Source organism: Anomaloglossus baeobatrachus, chromosome 3, assembly GCF_048569485.1.
Source record: "Anomaloglossus baeobatrachus isolate aAnoBae1 chromosome 3, aAnoBae1.hap1, whole genome shotgun sequence".
NCBI lineage: Eukaryota > Metazoa > Chordata > Amphibia > Anura > Aromobatidae > Anomaloglossus > Anomaloglossus baeobatrachus.
This window is the reverse complement of record NC_134355.1, coordinates 38,298,476-38,321,907: the sequence shown is the minus strand read 5'-3', so window position 1 is coordinate 38,321,907 and position 23,432 is coordinate 38,298,476. Positions and strand designations below refer to the sequence as shown.

Here is a 23,432-nt window from a genome sequence, read left to right as displayed (position 1 = left end):
ACCCCCTCCCCAGGAAAAGGGAGGGGGGCGAGAGGGGCTAAGGAAGTGACAGAGCAGAATTCAGTTCAGTTGTGCAGTAGTCAGTGAAGAGCTGACAGGGGGAAGCTTGGAGCTCCCCGGGAGAGGGTGGTAGGCGGGGTTGGAGCCCTGGACTACCGGACCAAGTGGCTGTGAGGGCCACAGGCGACGGAGATCCGGTCGCGGGGATCCTGAGGCGACCGGGACAGAGTTGTAGCTCGCCGGTGCTTGGAGAGGGACCCAATCCGGAGGCCGTTCAAACGGACTAGTTCAGACAAGAAAGAGACAGACAGAGAGTGTGGAAAGAAGGGCCCTGGCTGTACATCTGGGTGTGGGACCCGAAGACACCTGCCAAAGGTGACCGGCCAATTTGCAAGTTGGTTGACAAAACAGACTCTGTGTTTCCTGACCCTACACATGAAAGCAGCCTCATCCAACACCAGGACAACCGAACTGCAAGTGTGCTGATCCCTGCAAGCCCTGCCACCACTACAACTCCCAATTGGGCCCCGGGACTACAACTCCCCTACCCGTGGAGGGGATCCCACCTTGCTGCCCCACACCACCAGTCCCGGGCACTGTCCCCAGAGGCAGCGGCGGTGCCACCATCTCATCACCGCAACCCACGGGTGGCGTCACAGACAATCTCCCTTTACATATTCCCCTTTTGTTGTGGAGCCTGGGATCACAGACCGGGTCACGCCACCGTGATACCTCTAGAAGCGACGTCATTCGCCCGGTTCTGAGTACCCCCTATCCCTGGGCGACACACATGCGCTGACTCCGGAGTCGTTTTATTGAACTACAATGTGAACATAGCTCCGGCCATAGGTATAATGGTGGCGGCCGTGGCAGGACATTGTAATAAAGGGGAGGAAATCAGCCAGGGAAAAAATAGATAAAGGAAAAGGACGCGTGAGGTTCACGTTGTAATTGAATTCTGCAATAAAATGACGCCAGACTTAGCGCATGCGCAAACTGCAAACTCTGGCAACATTTTATTGAAGACACAGTCTCTGTGAATATCACCAGTCACCAGTTTGGTTCAAATAATATTCGTAGACATAGTGTGTTTGATAAAATGGCGCTGGAGATCACGGAAAAGAAATATATACTGTACATATATATACACACAGTATATATATATATTTTTATCATCATGCAGATTGGAAAACTATCAAGCAGGATGTAGTGGACTAGAAACATGTAGCTGCTTACCCTTCCAAAAATGAGCCGCATCCGGTCCATGGGTTATATCCAGTATTGCAGCTCAGACCCAATGAAATGAATAGGCATGAGCTGCAATACCACACACAACCTGTAAGCAGGGGTGGCGCTGTTTTGAGATCAAAGCTTTTTTTTTTCCTTTTCCGGTTCTGTGCAATCTCTTTGATTATTCTTACATTTTTATGCTCCCAATTGTCACATCGACTCCAGTCTACGATCTTTTTTTTTCCACCCAGTCATCCGGGCTCCTGGTACGGTGTGTCAAAAGGGTCATCTCAATTATGTAAAACACAAGTAGTGCCTGTAATTGGGCTAGTTGGCTAATACAATGAGAAGCTTTGAACAAGAGGAAAGTTATGTTCACAGCTGTAGCTACCACTTTCTAAAGTAAGAATTCATGGCTCGGATGACATGAAAAAGATGGTTATAAAATTTTAATGGAATGATAAAAGGCAAAAGTCAGCCTCTCAGCTGAATTCTTAAAATCCCTATATATCACCATCAAGTCCTTAACTGTAAAATCAATGTAGAATATAACATGTTGTCAATGCTTTTGTCGCTGGACGGGAGATGGCTAACGATGACAGCTACGCGGACAGCGGAGGGAGTGTGCAACGTGAAGGATAACAGATCTGTTGTGTCTTCCTAGCAATTATTTGTACAAGTAATTATTGATAACGGAGCCGTACCTTCTCTCCTCTATCCTACCGCACGGGAGACAAAAAAAAAAAGATAGGAGAAGAAGAAGATCTATGATTCATATTCCAGGACCGCCATCATTAATAAAAGAAGATTGCTTCATTTCGGCAAATTAAATTATCTTTTTTATGGCAAGCTATTTTGTTCAACTACTCTAGAAGTCTGTACTTGAAATGAAGGGGAAAAATGCTATAAATATTTCCCAATTATCTGTCTGCGGTGGAATCGGCTTATTTACTTTTCAAATTTGTGCATCCCTATGTTTGTTCCCATTAATCCCAGTAGGAATTACTGGGAATCCTAATTTTTGAAATACAAGGGTAGAATTGGGAATATGCTGGATAATTACTAGCTAGTGATGGGCGAATAGTAACTATTCGTGCTCGGATTATTCGTAATGAATCCCAAAGTTTTTTCCGGTCACGAATAAAGATCCTTCCCAATGTTCTATTCCCATCATGAATAAAGAACCTTCCCAACGTTCTATTCCGGTCATGAATAAAGAACCTTCCCAACGTTCTATTCCGGTCACCAATAAAGAACCTTCCCAACGTTCTATTCCGGTTAAGAATAAAGAACCTTGCCAACGTTCTATTCCGGTCACGAATAAAGAACCTTCTCAACGTTCTATGCCAGTCACAAATAAAGAACCTTCCCAACGTTCTATTCCGGTCACCAATAAAGAACCTTCCCAACGTTCTATTCCGGTTAAGAATAAAGAACCTTGCCAACGTTCTATTCCGGTCACGAATAAAGAACCTTCCCAACGTTCTATTCCGATCACGAATAAAGAACTTTCTCAACGTTCTATTCCGGTCATGAATAAAGAACCTTCTCAACGTTCTATTCCGATCACGAATAAAGAACCTTCCCAACGTTCTATTCCGGTCATGAATAAAGAACCTTCCCAACGTTCTATGCCGGTCACAAATAAAGAACCTTCCCAACGTTCTATTCCGGTCATGAATAAAGAACCTTCCCAACGTTCTATGCCGGTCACAAATAAAGAACCTTCCCAACGTTCTATTCCGGTCACGAATAAAGAACCTTCCCAACGTTCTATTCTGGTCACCAATAAAGAACCTTCCCAACGTTCTATTCCGGTTACCAATAAAGAACCTTCCCAACGTTCTATTCTGGTCATGAATAAAGAACCTTCCCAACGTTCTATGCCGGTCACGAATAAAGAACCTTCCCAACGTTCTATTCCGGTCACCAATAAAGAACCTTCCCAACGTTCTATTCCGGTTACCAATAAAGAACCTTCCCAACGTTCTATTCTGGTCACGAATAAAGAACCTTCCCAACATTCTATTCCGGTCACGAATAAAGGACCTTCCCGATGTTCATTTCCGGTATTCATCGCAAATAATGGACCTAATGCAAGTCAATGGGGAACCCGAGTATTTTTCTTGTCTCAACAAATACTTGAAAAGTACTCGGTAGTCAGGAAAGTATTATCCGAACAGGAATAGTTACTATTTGCCCATCACTACTAGAGAGGTCTTAGCCATGGCCATCAGATTTTGTAGGCCAAGACAGATTTCAAAGTCAGTGGTGTCCCGCTATAGGGTCTGTTACCATGGGGGGGAGGGGGGCTAGGTGCTGAATAGCCATAGCCTCCTGTCTGGTGACCTTCCTTTTCTTTCGACATAAATTGTAGATATTTATGGCAGTAGTCAGGAGGATTGATATGGAACGGGCTAATGCACTAAGACCACTGTAGGCAACCACCCAATGGAGCTAACTCTCGGCACAGCTGTTTAACATCTAAAATGCCATGGCAAACAGTGACCATAGCATGGAAGTGGTTAGACAGGAAGAGGGGTCTCATTGGGTACTGTAATCTCAAGAACCCAGTAGGTTGCTTAAAGCGGTACTTCAATCGAAATCTTTCCTATGGAACATTAGAACTTCGGTGTTCGGTCCCTGCTCCACCCAAACACATAACAATTAGAGATGAGCGAACCTGAGATTCAAAGTTCGAGGTTCGGGTTTGGAAACTGACTTTCAAAAAATAACAAAGTTCAGGTTCGAAGTTCAAGTAAGTTACGAGTGCTAACCACTCAAGCAAGGAGCGCTGTGCTTGGGTATGACTGATGCTCAGCCCTGTGTGAGCCACACGCAGTGATTGAACGGCTCACACTGGGGGTAAAAACAGCGGGATCAAACGCAGTGTGCACACACAAAACCCCCCCATTTAAAAAAAAAACAAAACACCCACCCGCCCCCAAAGTGTCCTGCCTATGGCTGGCTGCATGTGGGTGGAACCACAAAACTTCCCAAATACTGACTTTCAATGAGGTTCGGTTCAAGTCAGGGTCAGAAACCAAACCTTACCTAAGGTTCAAATGTGCCCTCTGAACCAAACCTCCAAAGGGTCACTCATCTCTAATTACAATGTAGTGTTGTAGCAGCTGCCTATATGGTGCACTACATCAAAATACAATACATCCATATGCAATAACAAGCAAAAGGGTAACAATGTTTTGAACTTTTGACTTTCAGGCTCCATATCTCACCATCCACTACAGCTTTGGGCGTGAGATGACCCATTTTATAGACATTCATCTTGGGTATCTCATACATATAGATATGACTTGCAATTATTTAAAATATGATTAGTTATGCAGATTCTTGTCATGTCTCTGCATTGTTACTGTTTTGCTCCTGGTGGTGGAGATTTTATTTTCTTCCTGTATACTACAAATTTCAACCTGTTCTCACATTCCCTAATAGATCAGTGTGTTATTAGGTTGATCCCTTAAGATAACTGCTGGTAATCGTTTGGCCGACAGCTATCTAAAGTATATAATAGGGAATTAAGAGTGGGGGTTCAGCAAATGATTCTACTATTTTCCACATTTAGTGCCACGGAAAGAGGTCCCATATGGTAATATGATGTTCATGTGACTGTATTTGCCAAAGGATGCAACTATGCAGGAGGCCCCATACAAAGGATGCAACCTCTAACTTGTCTACTTTGGTAACGCTATAGGTATGACTTGTGTTGAGCAGGGGTTGGCCATACTTGCCCTCTCTCCTGGAAAGTCCAAAGGACTTTAGGAAAAATAGGGGACAACAGGGACTCATGAAACAGTTGGCAAGTGTTCCATATGTCAAATAAGTTTTTTGGAAAACAGTACAGCCCCATTTTTTTCTTTGTCATGATACCGAGAATCGGTGTCCAGATGCTTATTCATGGTGCAGGAATAGGTCATTGATGGGGTGTGGTCTATCACAAAAGGGGTCTAGTTTTTGAAAATATAAATTCGGCAATGTGCTTTTTGTATCAGATCACTCCATAGATAGTTGCATAGGGATCTCCTTACTTCATTACTACCTTAAAATCTACTTAATTATGCGTAGGTGTCAAAAGTGTTTTACAGCCTGTGTGATCTTGGGGGATATCTGGGATCAGTAGTACCACAGGGTACTGTTGATCGCAGATCCGTTTTATTTTATGCTCATCATTTTCCCTGAGATGGAGCATATTTATTTCCATGCATTACTGAAGAGGTTATCGTTCCTGTCTATCCTGCAGTGATCTAACAGGTGGTTGTAACCTCAGCTGCAGCCATTGCCTTCTGCTATAAATACAGTATCAGCTCCTCATTCCTCCCTATGGCGGCTATAGCTCATATCTATGCTGTCACTTTGAAGGAACCAGTCTCTAGAGAAGTTGAGGTGTCGCTTCTGTTGCAGCTGAGAAGTTCTTGCTAGAGAAGCTGTGGAGTGTTATTTGTTGTGTCTTTCCCCACCCGTTTGTGTTGTCTTATTGCATTGGCGAGACGAGATTGCCCTTCACTAGTCAAAGGGGAGTTCTGGGTCAGTGAGGGCCTAGACACGTCATAGTGCATGGGACCCATCTAGGGACCTTATGAAGTGCTGGGATCATCCTCAGGTGAGTAATAGGAGGTGACCTCGCTCCCTTCTACCTAGCGCCATGATCTGTCATTGTACTGCTACCCTGCTGTGTGGTGCTGCTCGCCAGGAGTCCTCTCGTACCTGGCGTGACACTTGCAGTCACATTATGACACTAGGAGACTGAACTAATGACTTACATGGGTTGTTAGACAACGATATAGTGCTCTGTGAGGTGTAGATTAAGAGCAAGGGGTACAGATGCCATTTTTCCACCCCTCCTAAATTTATATGGCTCTGGTGGAAGCAGAATAGAAATTTGACTATTTTGACTTGTACATTTGTGACGCCCCTGGACTAGTCAGTGTGTCACAGGGAACTGCACCCTCTTTTCTTCCTGGTGCAGAACCCACCCTCCATGGTTCTGGGATCCTGAACTTTGATGTTGCTTATACCAGCATTCAAACCCTAGTCACCTTATACCACACCCTGTCAGGCACACCAGTGGGTGGTCTAGCTGGAATAGGGCCGCCCACCTAGGGGTCAGGCAGACTGGTGAGAGGGACTGAAGTCAGAACAGTGGTAGCCATCAGAGAGTGAGGAGCTAGGGGAGGTGGAGCTCTCTGGGAGACTTTGGCTAGGTCGCAGACGGTGGTCTGGGACCAGAGGAGTCGGAGACCCGGTCGCAGGGTACTGGAGAAAGGAGCCAGACTAAAGCCCACTTTACACGCTACAATGTATCTTACAATGTGTCGGCGGGGTCACGTCGTAAGTGACGCACATCCAGCATCGTAAGGTACATTGCAGTGTATAACAGCTACATGCGATTGCAATTGAATGGTAAAACGTTCATCGCATGCACGTCGTTCATTCCTGATGAATTGAACGTCAGATTGTTCATCGTACCCGGGGTAGCGTACATCGCAGTGTGTGACACCCCGGGAACGATGAACAGATCTTACCTGCGTCCTGCGGCTCCCGGCCGGTAATGTGGAAGGAAGGAGGTGGGTGGGATGTTTACGTCCCACTCAGCTCCGCCCCTCCGCTTCTATTGGCTGGCTGCTGCGTGACGTCGTTGTGACGCTGAATGTCCCTCCCACTCCAGGAAGTGGATGTTCGCCGCCCACATCGAGGTCGTATGGATGAGTAAGTGCGTGTGACTGGGGGGGTTATTCGTATGTGCGGCACATTCAACAAATTGAACGTGCGACACATACGATGGGGGCGTTGCAAATCGCAGACGATATCGTATGATGGATCGTAAGGTGTAAAGCAGGCTTTAGTTTTGGAGAACAGTTGGCACCGGAGTACCTAGTAACCGGACTGGTACCGAGCACGGCGGGGTACTGGCGGCACACATTCTTTGGGTTCAATTTACTTTACTCTCTCTTTGCAAGGCTAAAAATGTCAAAGACCTGTAACGTATAAACAGGTGTAATGCGACCATTGACACCCCAAGATTCTGACAACAGATCAGACCTGATATCCATTGTAGAAAGGTTTTTTTTAATAAGATGGACTCACTTGCCTTCCATCTACATGCGTTCATACAGAACCACTGCGAATATAGTAGAATCCGAGAAAATGTGTGATATTTCCTTAGAGTGGGAAACATGGTAAAATGAGAATTTTTTCTAAATGTGTTCCAATAACCATTTTTGTCATGTCCTTGTTGTATAAACTTGTTTTACAGTCCATATCCAATCGTCGGAGTCTGTGTTTTCCCTAGAGCATAGAGAAATTGCCTATAAAAAATACCTTCTGAATGAGAGCTTGAAAGTTAAACTTTATTTGTGATAAAAATGGGTAAATCGCCCAAAATAGAATGATATGACATTTGTCTATTACACGTTGCTTGATAGCCATGTTGTTCCAGAGCGTCCAAAACCCCCTATAATAGCGGATTGTAGGCACAAGGTTAGTATTAATGTACTGGACAGATAGCATAATCGTTAGTGACGCAATGCGGGGCTTTACAGATCAGCACATTGGTGGATTAAAGAGAATTTATCATGTATTTCATTGTATTGTTCCACTAATTAGATTTAAATAGATAAATGACATAATGTATTTGTTCTTTGCATTAAATATTACTGCAATTTCTTTTTTTTTCTCTTTTTTTTAACTTAACGGGGACCGCCACCAGGATTTTCATACATAAACTAAAGCCAGTGCTATACTGACGCTATCATGCTGATTCTATACATACCTTTAGTTGTGAGATCGGATGTATACTGTCTGAATCACAGGCAAGTAAAGTTTGTGAAATGCACTGTTATTTGATTGATAGCAGCTACAGAATATCTAATAGGTGGGTTGGATTTTGCTAGTTATTACCGCCCCTGTCTGTCCATCCTTCATTTCCCCTGTCCTTTCTCCCCCAGTAATAACAGAGACAGGGGAATGAAGGACAGGCACCAGACAGGGGCGAAAATAACTAACAAAACCCGACCCACCAATTAGATATTCTGTAGCTACTACCAGCATCGGAAACATTAACTATCCCTGTGTGGAATCTATCCAGTTACATTTTGTCTGAAGAACAGATATCTCTACTTAGTAGGGGATTGGGATTTGCCCCTAATACCAACTTTGACATTTTTCAGACTATTCTGGACTTGAATAAATTTGCACGTAATATCACGTTAAAGTGCCATTTTTTTGATGATAACAAATTGATTTTCCCACAGGATACTAATGAAGATCTTGATATTGATAATGCTAATTCTAATGTTTCCCTCCTCTCCTTTTGTGAACAAAAAAGCTTAATGACCTTACGACTTCTTTCTGCTGAGACTGGTGTATCATTGGATAAACCTGTCACTAGTATACAACCATCACTCCCAAATAAGGAATATTATCCTATTCAATCACGACCTCAAATTCTGGATTTATTCCAGGAGCTTATTGTTAAGGACCTTATTGAGTTGAGTGAGACAATGGTCCCCCCCAGAGATAATCTGAGCCATCGGGAAAGATTGGCCCTCAAGGAATTGAGGGCTAATTCTGATATTATAATAAGGGAGGCGGACAAAGGGGGGGCCATTGTCTTACTGAACTCAGGTCTATACAGAAAATTAGTATTACGGGACCTACAGGATCCCGATACGTATATTGAATTGAATGGTGATCCAACTAAACATTACAACAATTTATTATTAAAAAATTTGGAGGAAGGTAACTGTACTGGTGCCATTAATGATAAAACAAAAGAATTCTTGTTTAATAAAAACCCTGTCGTTCCAATCTACCATTGCCTCCCAAAGATTCATAAAAATCTTTTCCCTCCCCCATTACGACCGATTGTTTCGGGTATTGGGTCACTGGGAGAAAATTTGGGAGGCTGGATAGATCAGTTTCTTCAACCTTTGATCCCGGATTTACCAGGCTACATCAGGGATACAAAAGAAGTAGTAAGAGCATTGGATGGATATGAGTGGAAAAATCATTTTTTGTGGCTATCATGTGACGTGATATCTTTATATCCGTCTATCCCTCATAATGTTGCATTACGCTGCCTATCCCAACATATAGATAGGTTCAGCGATTATGACACCTGTCTCAAAGATTTCATAGTTTCCTCAGTTGATTTTCTTTTGAATCACAACTATTTTTCATTTGATAAAAAGTTCTATCTACAGTGTAGAGGAGTTAGCATGGGGGCTCGCTTCTCCCCCTCGCTTGCAAATATTGTAATGGCGAGGTGGGAGGAAGATTTTTTATATACTGACCAGAACAGGTTTTCCGGATGCCTGCAGTGGTACGGCAGATATCTGGACGACCTGCTCATAATATGGTCAAGTCCAGTTGACACCATACAGGATTTTCTCCTCTACATCAATGATAATGATTTTAATTTAAAATTTACATCGTCTCATCATGTGGCAACTATGAATTTTTTGGACATTACACTATGTATTGAAAACACAGATAGGGTTATTATTAAACCATACCGTAAACCCACTGCCACCAATTCCATCTTAACAGCAGACTCATGTCATCATTTACAGACCAAAGATAATATTCCTGTGGGAGAGTTAATTAGAATGAAACGAAATTGTTCCCAACCTAGTGACTATTTTAAGGAAGAAGGTCTAATTTGTGATAGACTTTCAGATAGAGGGTACCCTAATTGGGTCCTCAACCGAGCTAAATCAATAGTAGCACAAATAAATAGATCAGATTTACTATATAAAAATTCAAATAAAAATAAAAGCAAATTGAAACAAAGTAATAATATTGTTTTTTCTACCAATTATAGTAAACAATATGATCTTGTTACTAGAATAGTGAAAAAATATCTACCTATACTTGGTGAGGACCCAATTTTGAAACAAGTAACAAATAACAATATCAAATGTGTTGCTAAACGAGCCCCTACCCTTGGTACCATTCTCTCTCTCCAAGTCTTTTTTTGAGCGACATTGATCACAGGGAGGGATCTTCCTGGATCACCCTGAAAGGTTTTTACAAATGTGGTGCAAATAAATGCAAAGCGTGCAGTCATGCACAAAAGGGAAAAACCTTTCAGTCCACTTCAAACCAAAAAATATTTCACATAAATACTTTAATTAATTGTAATACGACTTTTGTTGTATATTTAATAACATGCAAGTCTTGCAATATTCAATATACAGGTTGTACGACGGGTCCTTTGAAAGTCAGAATCAGGAGACATCTATCTGATGTCTTCAAACAGAACGCAATTGCTATATCTGCGGTATCTAAACACTTTGCCCTAGTGCATAAGGGTGACGTTAGTGGTTTCCAATTCATGGGTGTTGAACAGATACACAGACCGATCAGGGGTGGAGATCACAGAAGGAAATTACTAAATAGAGAATCCTTCTGGATCTTCACCCTTAATACCAGACATCCAGAAGGTTTGAATAACCGTCAGGATCTGATATTACACTACTAAATATAACCGGATCCTGTCCTCTTCTTATTATATCAGGACTGTGTTCAGTGAGGCTAACATAGCTTACACCCTAATTCATACCATGCGTTTTCTCATTTACATGCTTATACCTATAAAATTATGGAATTTATTCCTTTAAAATAATCATGAAACTTTGGATTAATGTGCAATATACTTTTTTCAATACATTGCACTACTTGCATGTTATTTATATGGTATATAAAATTGATATGATGCATTAAATATAAATTTGATCTTTAATATAAATTTGATCCTTAATAAAACCTTTTTCCATCCAGGGTATGTAAGCCACATATATGTAGATATATTGAGTGATTTGTTGGACTATTATATATTGAACTTATATTATCCATTAAGGGGAATCGGTCCACAGTTTTTTAACATGTATGTGATTTTATATTTTTTCCTATGTTGTTTTATGTTACTTCTTATATGTTTCATCCATACGAATTTACCATTGTATACTCCTATTTTTTCGGATCTCTTGCAATTACTATGTGAGGAGTTGCCTTGAGTAAACCTACACATGTGATTATAACTAGTGGAGGAGGGATCCGATAAAAGGGAGCTGGTCACACTTAAAGTCAGAACATGACTAAGACTTGAAGCGTCGAAACGCATTGTTCTGCATTTTTTCCTGACATGTATATGGTACCTGCTGGATTTTTACTGCTTGTTATTCAATAAAAAAAGGATTTTATACTTCATCCTTGGCGCTGGAAACTCCTTTCTTATTTTTACACTGGATGGTTGCCGAGCCATATTCCGTGCGCAGGATTCTAAATACTACCAGCAGGTCAGTCTTTGGTGAGCTGGACTTCCCTCTCTCCTTGATATAAATCAAATAACAGCGCATTTAACAAACTTTACTTGCCTATATTTCAGAAACTATACATCCGATCTCACAACTAAAGGTATGTATAGAATCAGCATGATAGTGCCAGTATAGCACTGGCTTTAGTTTATATATGAAAATCCTGGTGGCTGGTCCTCTTTAAATTTGTTCGGCCATATTGGAGATCCAAGCACATTAGATGGTTGGGCAACCTTTATGACTCTTCCCTGACAAATTATATTCAAGGGAGATAATAAAGATTGTTCTCTTTGTGTTTATAGGAACGAGTCTTATATTTTGCAAGCAGAAGAGCCAATGTTAGATGACTCCACTCTCCCCATAAAGAACATGTCAACATGCCAAGTTGAGCATTCATGTGCATGGGAAAGTCGGGAAAGATAGCTGTGGGACTTCAAGAAGGGTCGAAGTACAGACCCTACATTTGAAGTACAGACCTCTGAATGCAGAGTTTTAAGGCCCCCATACACAAGAAAAATATGGGCCGACACATGGTCACTTTCGGCAGGAAAATAAGCAAATCAGACTGCATCAGCCATGTTGGATTTTTTTGGGACAAAAATCCATCCAGTACTTACAACTGGCCCCCCCAAAACAAAACATGCCCGATCAATCTTATGTACAATGACAAACGTTCGATGGTCGGTCATCAGTCAAAATGACAGATTGATCATTTTACCAAAAACAGCAAGTGACCATTATAGTCAAAATCGCCTATTTCAGATGTATTCTTTGATGTATATAGGGGCCTTTATCTCTTTGTACAGTGATAATATATATCCTGCCATTTCTTGGCTTTCAGAAATTCAACATAGTATTATTTAAATTCTTTCCCCTCTGCTCATCCTGTCTCAGTCTACACTGCAAAGCTGAAAAGTGAACTGCAAATACGAAGAAGTTATTATGATTGTACCAAAAGCCAGTAGAGTATTTCAAGACTTTTTAATAAGATAGATAAATATATATATACACTAACGAGCAAAAGGGTAACAATGGTTTGCAGTTTTGCCTTTCAGGCTCCATATCTCACCATCCGCTACAGCTTTGTGCATGAGACGACCTTCACTTTATAGACAATCATCTTGGCTATCTCATACAGAAACTTGACTTGCAACTATTTAGCATATGATTAGTTATACAGATTCACTAGAGAGGGACTGTCCATGCCACGTGTCCAGCTTGGATGCCCAAACGTTGTACAGCACAAAGGAAGCACAGAGGACGGTGGTATGGTTGACTAGGTATCATCTGTGTGATACTGTTGTTCAGTGACCCATAGACTTCTATTAACCCCTTTCATCCATGATGGTAAAAAAGGACATGTCTACATGTGCAGTACATGGAAACACGTGTGGTTCATACGAACACAAGATCCATGTGAAAACATGGAGGTATGAAGATCAACACCTATTTTAATGAGTATGCGTGTGAATGGGTCCCCAATACATGAGAAAACAGACACCACATGTACTGGAAACATGGACCTATGAAGGGGCCCCACATTAACTCTCCCTGAACTGCTTCCAGAGGACATCATGCCCCTGGGTCTCATATACGAACTGATGACATGATGTGGCCGATCAGTCACCGTTATGTCACCGAATGCAAAATATTAACAAGGTCTCCAACTATCATAGGTCTTTAGTGATTTTTATCTTTTCATATTGGCCAAGGGGACTTTTTAGGCCTCCCCTAGGCTCCAAGGCCTGGGAGAGTCGCACCCCCTGTACTTACTATTGTTAAATCACAGTAGTGATATCAAACCAGAGCTTCAATTCAGTGAAATAAAAGAAAAGTAATATTTGTGTGACTGCCGCACTACATGGTAGAAGATCTCTCCATACTAGACGTATCTTTCACCATTGGAAAGTACCATTCTAGTTATGAATTGGAGATTGCTCCCTTGTTATGTATTTAATAGATTTCTTTTAGAAGCAACGCATCACTTCTGGAGTTACCTCTCAGGGGTGCAGAACCTACAATTGTGTCCAAACTCAAACTTGGAACGGAGCCTTTAACTTGGGTCTCAGAGTGATTGACTACAAACTTGTTGTTGTAAACATTTTTTTTTTTTTACCAAAAATGTTTTTTTTTAAATGTCCTCTTTTCATTTGTCCTTTAAGAATTATAAGCTAGACAGTTTCTGGAACCAAAAGCTTGATGTCATGCTTGCTGAGTGTAGCAAGCATGGCGAGGTGCGTTCAGATCTACGTGCGTCTGAAGCACAACAAAAAAACAAATGAAAAGGGGGGCAACGAGGACACACTGTCGCTGAACAGGAACCCAGGACCCTCGAAATACCCTATAGTAACCCTGACTAGTGAGGAGCAGGTGGGGTTCACTAGATCTCACCGCTGCACTAACAACACACCAGGAAAGTAAAGACAAACAGGGGAAAAATAAACAAACAAAAGGATATAGCCTGAGCACAGGAACTAGTGTGACGTCCTGGACACCAGGGGTCACAGGTCACAACATCACCACATACACCTCCCCACACTAGAAAGGTACCATCAGCCAACCACAAAGACCTGATTGCCTCCCTCAGGGTTAGACAGGCACACCAGGTGGGCGGAGTCAGGCGGAAAGACACACCCACCGAGGAGTCTGCTGGCCTGAGGCAGGGAAAAACACAAACAGTTCAGAGCAGAAGAGTTCAGAGGAGTTGAGTGCAGCCACCGCCAAAGGCCAGAGATCCAAGGGCCAGCGCCTGCGGGTTGTACGAAGTGGAGACCATTCTTGAGGAGCGGGTAGGTGACCCACGCCCCTATGTCCTTGAGGGAAGACCGCCAGTGGAAAAGAAGCAACAGTTCCCGCGTGGGCCGCAGGAGCGGCGCACGCTCAAGGCACTGAAACTGAGGCGACATGGGGCCCGTTACCGCCGGGAACGGCGACGTGGCTGGAAAGGAAGTTGGCGCAATTCTGCATCCAGGTCCAGGTTGAGTCGATGCAGCAGGCTCTGGGCTGGAAGCAAGAGATAGAAGAGATGGCAGCCGTGGTGCAGGTAAGCGAGAGGCCCACCTCGGGGAAAATGCCCCTGCAGGACCAAACCTTCCCAGACCTACTGGCCTGCCAGGAGGCAGGGCCCGTTAATGGTGAGACCCGTGAATCCCAGTTGTCCCAAATCTCTGTACAAGCCCCGGGCGTAAGGAGGGCACGTCTGGGTGCTCAGCTGCACGTCCGAGCCTCCCCGCCACCTTCTCCGAATGAAAAGTAAGGCAGCGGACTCCCATTGTCAACAATGACAGTCCCCGTTGGGACCAACAAGTTTATTTTGTGGTAGCCCGTTGGCTGCTGAAGTGCCCGTCCCCGTTGGGACTGATGTTGTCACTATTTCCCCCAAAGACAAGGCTGAGAACATGCAAGCCACTCAAAAACTATTGGGTTTGTAAATAGTCCCCCAACTGCCCCTTCCCGCCACTGCCAGTCTCCGGAGAGGCTGGTTGGAGGAAGGACCCGCAGCAGAGCAGGCTGGGGTCCGGTCACCACCAGGACCGGTGACCATCCTCCGGGTCAGGGGTCCCCTTGGACGCGGGGCCTCTGAAGGACTGCCGGATGCGTAGCACCGTACCCGTTCCCGCTTGGGTGGCCTGGGCCAGTTCCCGTTTTCCAGACTGGGGAAAAGGGGTGCAGCCTGTTTCTTAGGGGCAGCATCAAGGTTCAGGTTGCTTGGGTGGGAAAGCGGAAGGACCCGTTAATGTTATTAAAATGTTTTCCCGTTTGCAACGGTTCAAGTGATGTGCCTCCCATAAGGGAAGAAATGAAAATGCTTTTTGAATGTTTAACTGTTATTCATCTTTTTTCAGTTAACAACAAAATAAACTGGTGTGGACGGGCAGCCCGCGGACGATCTGCATTAAACCAAGGGGGAATGTGACGCACTGGACCCCAGGGGTCACAGGTCACAACATCACCACATACACCCCCCCACACTAGAAAGGTACCATCAGCCAACCACAAAGACATGATTGCCTCCCTCAGTGTTAGACAGGCACACCAGGTGGGCGGAGTCAGGCGGAAACACACGCCCACCGAGGAGTCTGCTGGCCTGAGGCAGGGAAAAACACAAACAGTTCAGAGCAGAAGAGTTCAGAGGAGTTGAGTGCAGCCATCGCCAAAGGCCAGAGATCCAAGGGCCAGCGCCTGTGGGCAAAGGAGCTCCTCCGACATCTACACGCCGGGGAGCAGACTACCAGTGCTCAGACACAGTGGTCAAACTACAACATAGGTGAAGGAGAAAGGTGGACATTGCCAACCCAACTAGGAAGCTGCAGCCGGCTGCGGGCCCCGTTTATACCTTCGTTTGGTTTACCAGTGACTCTGTGTGGTATAATCGTGAGTACACCAGTGCCATCAGGCACGGCACCGCGCTGCACCGCAGCGCCCTGCACCCCGGCCCTCGCACCACCGGGCCCCGGGACCAACACCCCCTACCCACGGAGGGGTCAACACCTAGCTGCGCCACTACACCGCTCCCGGGAGTCCCCGTACCTTCACCGCAGCGGTGGTGTCCACCATCACCACAAAACCCCGTGGATGGCGTCACGAACAATCACCCCAAAACAAAATACCCGCATTCCCCCGTGTGTAACGCCAACCCCCTTGCAGAGCGACGTGACCCCCGGGTCTGTGAGAGGCTCGAGCCACCACCTGTAGAACGTGAGCACGGATCCAAGCAGCTCGGCGGCTGCAGCCGAGGCCGGGGGGCGGTACACTAGACTTGCAGAACCTTCCTTAAAGGCAGCCAGGACACAAATGACTTTGCACCTTCAGCAGGGAATGCTGGGATACACCAATATTTAAAGCTGAAGGGCGTGACTACTTAGTAAGTGCAGCTGATCACTCAGCAAGGAACTTGTCATGATCTATGCCAGATTTTCCCTGCTGCGGCCTGGTCATGTCCAGGGTTAAATTCCTTTGCCTCGTTCTGGATCCCAGGACGCTATATCTTGCCTCTCTACCTATGGGTCAGAGCCAGTTGATATTTCTGCCTTGCAGCTGGTATACTAGTTCTGGTCAGTGGTCCCGATCTGTCCTGCCTCCCTGCTACTGTGTTCTGACTTGTACCCTCCCAAGTTCGTCTGCCTGTCCCGATCCCTGACTTCCCGTTCTTGTCTGTTGTTTGTGTTTCCCTCTGCATACCTGATCTCCCGGCTTCTGACTCTGTTCTGCCTTCTGATTTGATTTTGAAACTCCCTTTGCAGTGACTCGACTTTTCTGGCTAGACCCTGACTGTTTTACTACTCTACTGCCCCCTGGTGGTTCGCCTGTTAACTGCCTGCTGAAGTTAAGGCCCATTTACACACAATGTTATCGCTAACGATATGTCGTCGGGGTCATGGAATTTGTGATGCACATCCAGCATAGTTAGCGACGTCGTTACATGTAACAGCTAGGAGCGAGTGTTAACGATCAAAAATACTCACCTAATCGTTGATACGTCGTTCATTTTCAAAATCTCGTTGGTCGTTGTGGACGTAGGTTGTTCGTCGTTCCTGAGGCAGCACATATCGCTATACGTGACACCCCGGGAACGACGAACAACAGCTTACCTGCGTCCTCCTGCAACGAGGTGGGCGTGTCGATAATGTGGCTGGTCTCCGCCATTCCACTTCTATTGACGGGCCGCTGTGTGACGTCGCTGTGACGGCGCACGAACCTCCCCCTTAACAAAGAGGTTGTTCGCCGCCCACAGCAACGTCGCTAGGCAAGGTAAGTATGTGTGACGGGTGTTAGCGATATTGTGCGCCACGGGCAGCGATTTGCCCGTGACGCACAAACAATGGGGGCGGGTACGCTCGCTAACAATATCATAGCGTGTAAAGCCCCCTTTACTCTGCTGTACTTTAGCTGCCTTTCTGTTACAATATTACTTTGACTCTCCTTCACTACTCTGCTGCCACCTAGTGGGAAATACGCTGTACTACGTCTTACTAGCCCTTTGTACAGCGTGACAGAACTAATTTGGATAAGCTGCAATAGCAAAACTGGCACTTAACCACTTCAGTGCCAAGATAACTGAAACCCATTTATGTAAGGAGAGCCAAATGAGAGGCTCCAGTCCAAAGGCTGTCACTGGTCACAACACACAGGGAGACGATTGGGACACTTGACCATGAGTCTTGACTTACTGTCCTGCTCCGTAGACAGGTTGGTCCATTTGCTGTAGGTATCTCCATAGGCATTGGAGGCAATGATCCTCAGTTGGTAGGTGGTGTACGGCTGGAGATTCTTCACAGTGTAGATGAAGGAGGCGCTGGGGCCTGAAAACTCACTGGGAAGTCGAAAGAAAGGATTTAGCATCAATCATCATTCTACAAGGATCTATTCAAGGCAACATGTACAATTTTGCTTACTCCGTCATTCTGTTGGTGGGGTCAGTCGATCTCATCTGGAGTCGATAGTTGGGTAAGCCAGGAGCGTTATTTCGAGCTGGTGAAGACCAGACAACCTGAAGACTGGTCGGGTTGGCAGATGAAAGCCTCGGAGGCAGGACACCATCTGGAGCTGTCGGAAAACATGGATGAATTAGAGCAGAGAAAACTGTGGGGAGCATATGTTGGATAAAATTGAAATGCTCCATATACTGGAAAAAACTTTTCCTCGGGATCAACAGCGATGTTAACATGGACCATTTAATTTAATGTTTCACTGCTGAACTAGCTCCGCGCCAACTCTTATTTCAGCATTACCACCGGGCTAACAGGGTTAACATAACACTAAAAGCCAGATTCTTACCTATAGCAACAATTTTATTCTTCATGCAGATAAACCTTACTTTTATGGTACATTACATTTAAAAGGTAGCTTCTCAATGCAAACTAAGCAAACAGTAAATATATGATGTATATTATGCGCCCGGAGAAAATCTGTTCCTGCTTTCTCTCCTTATGTTCTCAATTCAGGATACAACCACCAAATGTATAATTACAGAAAACATCTGTGTGACGGCCGCATAGACGGGACCATGGTGAGGGGCCGCGCAGGTAAGTGGGGGGCTATTACTGTCCTCACTGGGGACAACGTACACGAAAAATTACAGATTTTACATCCGGCAGCGAATGTAAGGATTATTAGGGCTACGGTATATTAGAATCAAAATGCTGTAGAAAATGAAGGTGAAAAAAAAAAAAAAAAGGAATGCATAATATTCAAAGAGAGAAAATACAAAAATAGGCTAATATTTATTGTCCTGTAGAGATTCTCAGCAGTCATCCCATTATAATTACAGGTAGGATTGTAATGACTTGTATCACCTGTGTATAGATGACACAGGATCCACCATTAACAACCATTAACAATAGAAGTCACAGCTCACCTCCTCCTCCTGTACAATAACTGATAATATCTCTGTATACAGTAGATAACACAGAATACACCATTCACAATAGGTGATATCACAGCTCACCTCCTCCTCCTCCTCCTGTACAATGAGTGAGAACACCTCTATATACAGTAGATCACACAGTATCCACTATTTACAATAGGTGATATCACTGCTCATCTCCTCTCCCTCCTATACAATGACTGATCACACCTCTATATACAATAGATAACACAGGATCCACCATTCACAATAGGTGATGTCACAGCTCACCTCCTGTACAATAAGTACTGAATCCTCACCTATCCCTTGTAGACTGTGAGCCCTCGTGGGCAGGGACCTCTATCCTCCTGTACCTGTCTGTGTCTTGTATTGTTTATGAATATTGTACTTGTCCCTATTATGTATATACCCCTTTAACATGTAAAGCGCCATGGAATTGATGGCGCTATAATAATAAATTATAATAATAAAAGTGATAACATCTCTATACACGGTAGATAACACAGGATCCACCATTCACAATAGGCGAGGTCACAGCTCACCTCCTCTCCCTCCTGTACAATGACTGATAATCCCTTTATATACAGTAGATAACACAGGATCCATCGCTCACAATAGGTGATGTCACAGCTCACCTCCTCCTCCTCCTGTACAATGATTGATAACGACCTCTATATACAGTAGATAACTTCAATAATTTGCTATACATTCCCTATTCGTATGAATAATAATAATTAATAATTTTATTCATTTATATAGCGCTATTAATTCCACAGCGCTTTACATACATTGGCAACACTGTCCCCATTGGGGCTCACAATCTAAAGTCCCTATCAGTATGTTTTTGGAGTGTGGGAGGAAACCAGAGAACCCGGAGGAAACCCACACAAACACGGGGAGAACATACATGGATAGATAGATAGATAGATAGATAGAGGGATAGATAGAGGGATAGATAGATAGATAGATAGATAGATGATAGATAGATAGATAGATAGATAGATGGATAGATAGATAGATAGATGGATAGATAGATAGATAGATAGATAGATAGATTGATAGAGGGATAGATAGATAGAGGGATAGATAGACAGATAGATAGATAGATAGATAGAGGGATAGATAGATAGATAGATAGATAGAGGGATAGATAGATAGATAGAGAGATAGATAGATAGAGGGATAGATAGATAGATAGATAGATAGATAGATAGATAGAGGGATAGATAGATAGATAGATAGATAGATAGATAGAGGGATAGATAGATAGATAGATAGATAGATAGATAGATAGATAGATAGAGGGATAGATAGATAGATAGATAGATAGAGGGATAGATAGATAGATAGATAGAGGGATAGATAGATAGATAGATAGATAGATAGATAGATAGATAGATAGAGGGATAGATAGATAGATAGATAGCTAGAGGGATAGATAGATAGATAGATAGCTAGAGGGATAGATAGATAGATAGATAGATAGCTAGAGGGATAGATAGATAGATAGATAGATAGAGGGATAGATAGATAGATAGATAGATAGATAGATAGATAGATAGATAGATAGAGGGATAGATAGATAGATAGAGGGATAGATAGATAGATAGATAGATAGATAGATAGATAGAGGGATAGATAGATAGATAGATAGATAGATAGATAGATAGATAGATAGATAGATAGATAGATAGATAGATAGATAGATAGAGGGATAGATAGATAGATAGATAGATAGAGGGATAGATAGATAGATAGATAGCTAGAGGGATAGATAGATAGATAGATAGATAGATAGATAGAGGGATAGATAGATAGATAGAGGGATAGATAGATAGATAGATAGATAGAGGGATAGATAGATAGATAGATAGATAGCTAGAGGGATAGGATAGATAGGATAGATAATATAGATACAGGATAGAGATATAGATAAATACCAGTATATAGATAGAGAAATGTCTTCCTAATTTTAGAAAGAAGTGTAGACAACTTTAGCTATATTTTGTTAATGCAAAAAAAAAAGTTAGTGTAAAATTTGTAAAATTATCCAAAAAATAATTAATAAACACATATTAAGTTTTCACTACACGTTCATTACTGTGCTTTTTCTCAGTGTATTCCAGATATCCGTGCTGTGTCCAGTCCATGGCAGAAAAAAATCCCCTCTGTGTAAATGATCTATGCTGTGAAATAAAGTTACAATTACTTGCAGAATTTTCTTTAGTTAGTCGAGCGCTCGGTGGTGACTACAAATGGGCATTACTTTACCGGTGAAGATGGTTCTTCTCAAGGCACTTTCCCCAGAGAAGGCAGAAAATGAGCTCCTGACATAGACTGTGTTTGAACTCTGTGTATTTCCCGATTATTTATTTTGTATCTCTAGTGCTCATGAAATATTATCCACACACAATTCCTCTGAGTAACCGTCAAGATGTTTTTGCATCTGCCGGAGTGGATACCGACATGATTCCCCTCTATCAATGTACAATGAAGAGCGTTGATGAGAAATGAAAGCCTACGAGGAGTAGCCCTAACGGGCGCACTTGAGAGATGCAGATACCCGGCAGTCTATGAATACACATGAAATGAATGGCACCACAATGTGTGCTCTTGATAAACTGGGTCATTGCCGAATATCTTTTCGCAGAGTTTAATATAGGAATCAGTGTTGAAATTGAGTTGTGCCAACAAATAATTCAGGTCTTGGCTGGATATTGTTGCTCCAAGAGGCGCTGCGCATTTTTCACTAGATTTCCATCTGTAGTGATTCGACTGTGTCATTACATGACTAGGGATTGAAAATGGCAAGAGATATGCCGGAGCGCAACTTGTTTTTTCCTGAAATTTATCAGTCTGCGGGATATCAGTGATTTTTTTCCCTTTTTTTTTTTTGGGGGAGGGGGGTGACTGCGTTTCGTATTGATCTCCTTTCTAGACATATACGTTGACTTCGCATTTGAATTTTGGAATTAATACCTTATGTATGGCTTTTTTTATTATCTACGAAGGCTGGAGGTTCATCCATATTCTAGTGAGGTGTCTTTGAGAGCTTTTTGTGTATGGGAGGCGAGTTGAAGACGACAAAAGCAAAAAGTTCACTAGCGGGATAGTTTGTATTGCGAGAGATGTAAGTTGACATCATAAAAAAAAATAAAGGGGGGCCCCTATTTTAGTATTGGATTTTTGGAACCCACTGCTGTCTGTTTTCCCTTGACAGGCCCAAAAATGTGCTAACAATATCGTTACGGTATAAACTGTGGAAGAAAAAGCGCAATGGGGTCTTACCAAAATAGACCTAAGGTGATAATAAAGGGTGCTTTACACGCTGTGACATCGCTACCAATATATCGTTGGGGTCACGTCGTTAGTGACGCACATCCGGCGCCGGTAGCGACATCGCAGCGTGTGACACCAAGGAGCGACGATCAACGATTGCAAAATCGTCCAAAAACGGTGATCATTGAGACGTCACTCCTTTCCTTAATATCGTTGCTGCTGCAGGTACGATGTTGTTCGTCGTTCCTGTGGCAGCATACATCGCTACGTGTGACACCGCAGGAACGACAAACATCTCCTTACCTGCATCCACCGGCGATGAGGAAGGAAGGAGGTGGGCGGGATGTTACGTCCCGCTCATCTCCGCCCCTCCGCTTCTATTGGACGGCTGCCGTGTGACGTCGCTGTGACGCCAAACGAACCGCCCCCCTTAGAAAGGAGGCGGTTCGCCGGCCAGAGTGACGTCGCAGGGAAGGTAAGTCCGTGTGATGGGTGTAAGCGATGTTGTGCAGCACAGGGAGCAATTTGCCAGTGTCGCACAACCGACAGGGGCGGGTACGCTCGCTAGCGAGATCGCAGCGTGTAAAGTACCCTTAAGAGTGAAAACTCACCTCTAGGAGTTGTGCCAGTCACAAACCCCTATAACCGCATGTAGTGTCCAGGTGAAAAGCTGCAGCCCCGGTTATAGCAGATGGAAGGGAAAAGGAAGAAATCGGGTTGTGTAGCCGCACTAGTCACCACCTCCGGAACTTATGAATGATTAATGTCTTTTTATTTTCATACACAGGTCAACATGTTTCAGGAGTACTCAGCTTCCTTCATCAGGACATCCATCTAACAAATTTAGTTTGGAGTCCTCCAAAAAGAATAAAATTGAGCCCCCCTTAGAGGGAATCTGTCACCAGGTTTTTGCTATGTAATGTGTCACCATCATAATAGAGGGACAAGGACCCTGATTCCAGCGATGTATCACAGTCTACTAAGCACAACAGTTGTGATAGAATCAGTTTTCTCTGCGGCAGAGTTTACAGAGCTCCAAATCGTGAGCGGTGTATAACCCCGCCCACATCACTGATTGGCAGCTTTCTGGTTGGGTCAGGTGTCATGCGATGTTCAGCTCTGCACACCTGCTGGCACATCAGACTCTGTTCACACCACAGAACCTGACAAGCAACCTGAGGCTTCATGAGTGTTCAGCCAGAGCCAAGCGTCGTCTGGTTCAA

The 23,432-nt window shown here is 43.7% G+C and overlaps 1 protein-coding gene across 1 annotated transcript in view; it reads right to left on the bottom strand.

The window, feature by feature from the left end:
• The window catches only part of USH2A (usherin), a 1,098,211-nt gene that overhangs the window by 426,676 nt on the left and 648,103 nt on the right, over positions 1 to 23,432 (bottom strand). Inside the window, exons 38-39 of the mRNA XM_075339131.1 lie at positions 17,960 to 18,110; positions 17,735 to 17,877 (exon numbers count right to left, since the gene is read on the bottom strand). Coding sequence (XP_075195246.1) covers positions 17,735 to 17,877; positions 17,960 to 18,110 — 294 coding nt within the window. The remainder of the gene's footprint in view (positions 1 to 17,734; positions 17,878 to 17,959; positions 18,111 to 23,432) is intronic.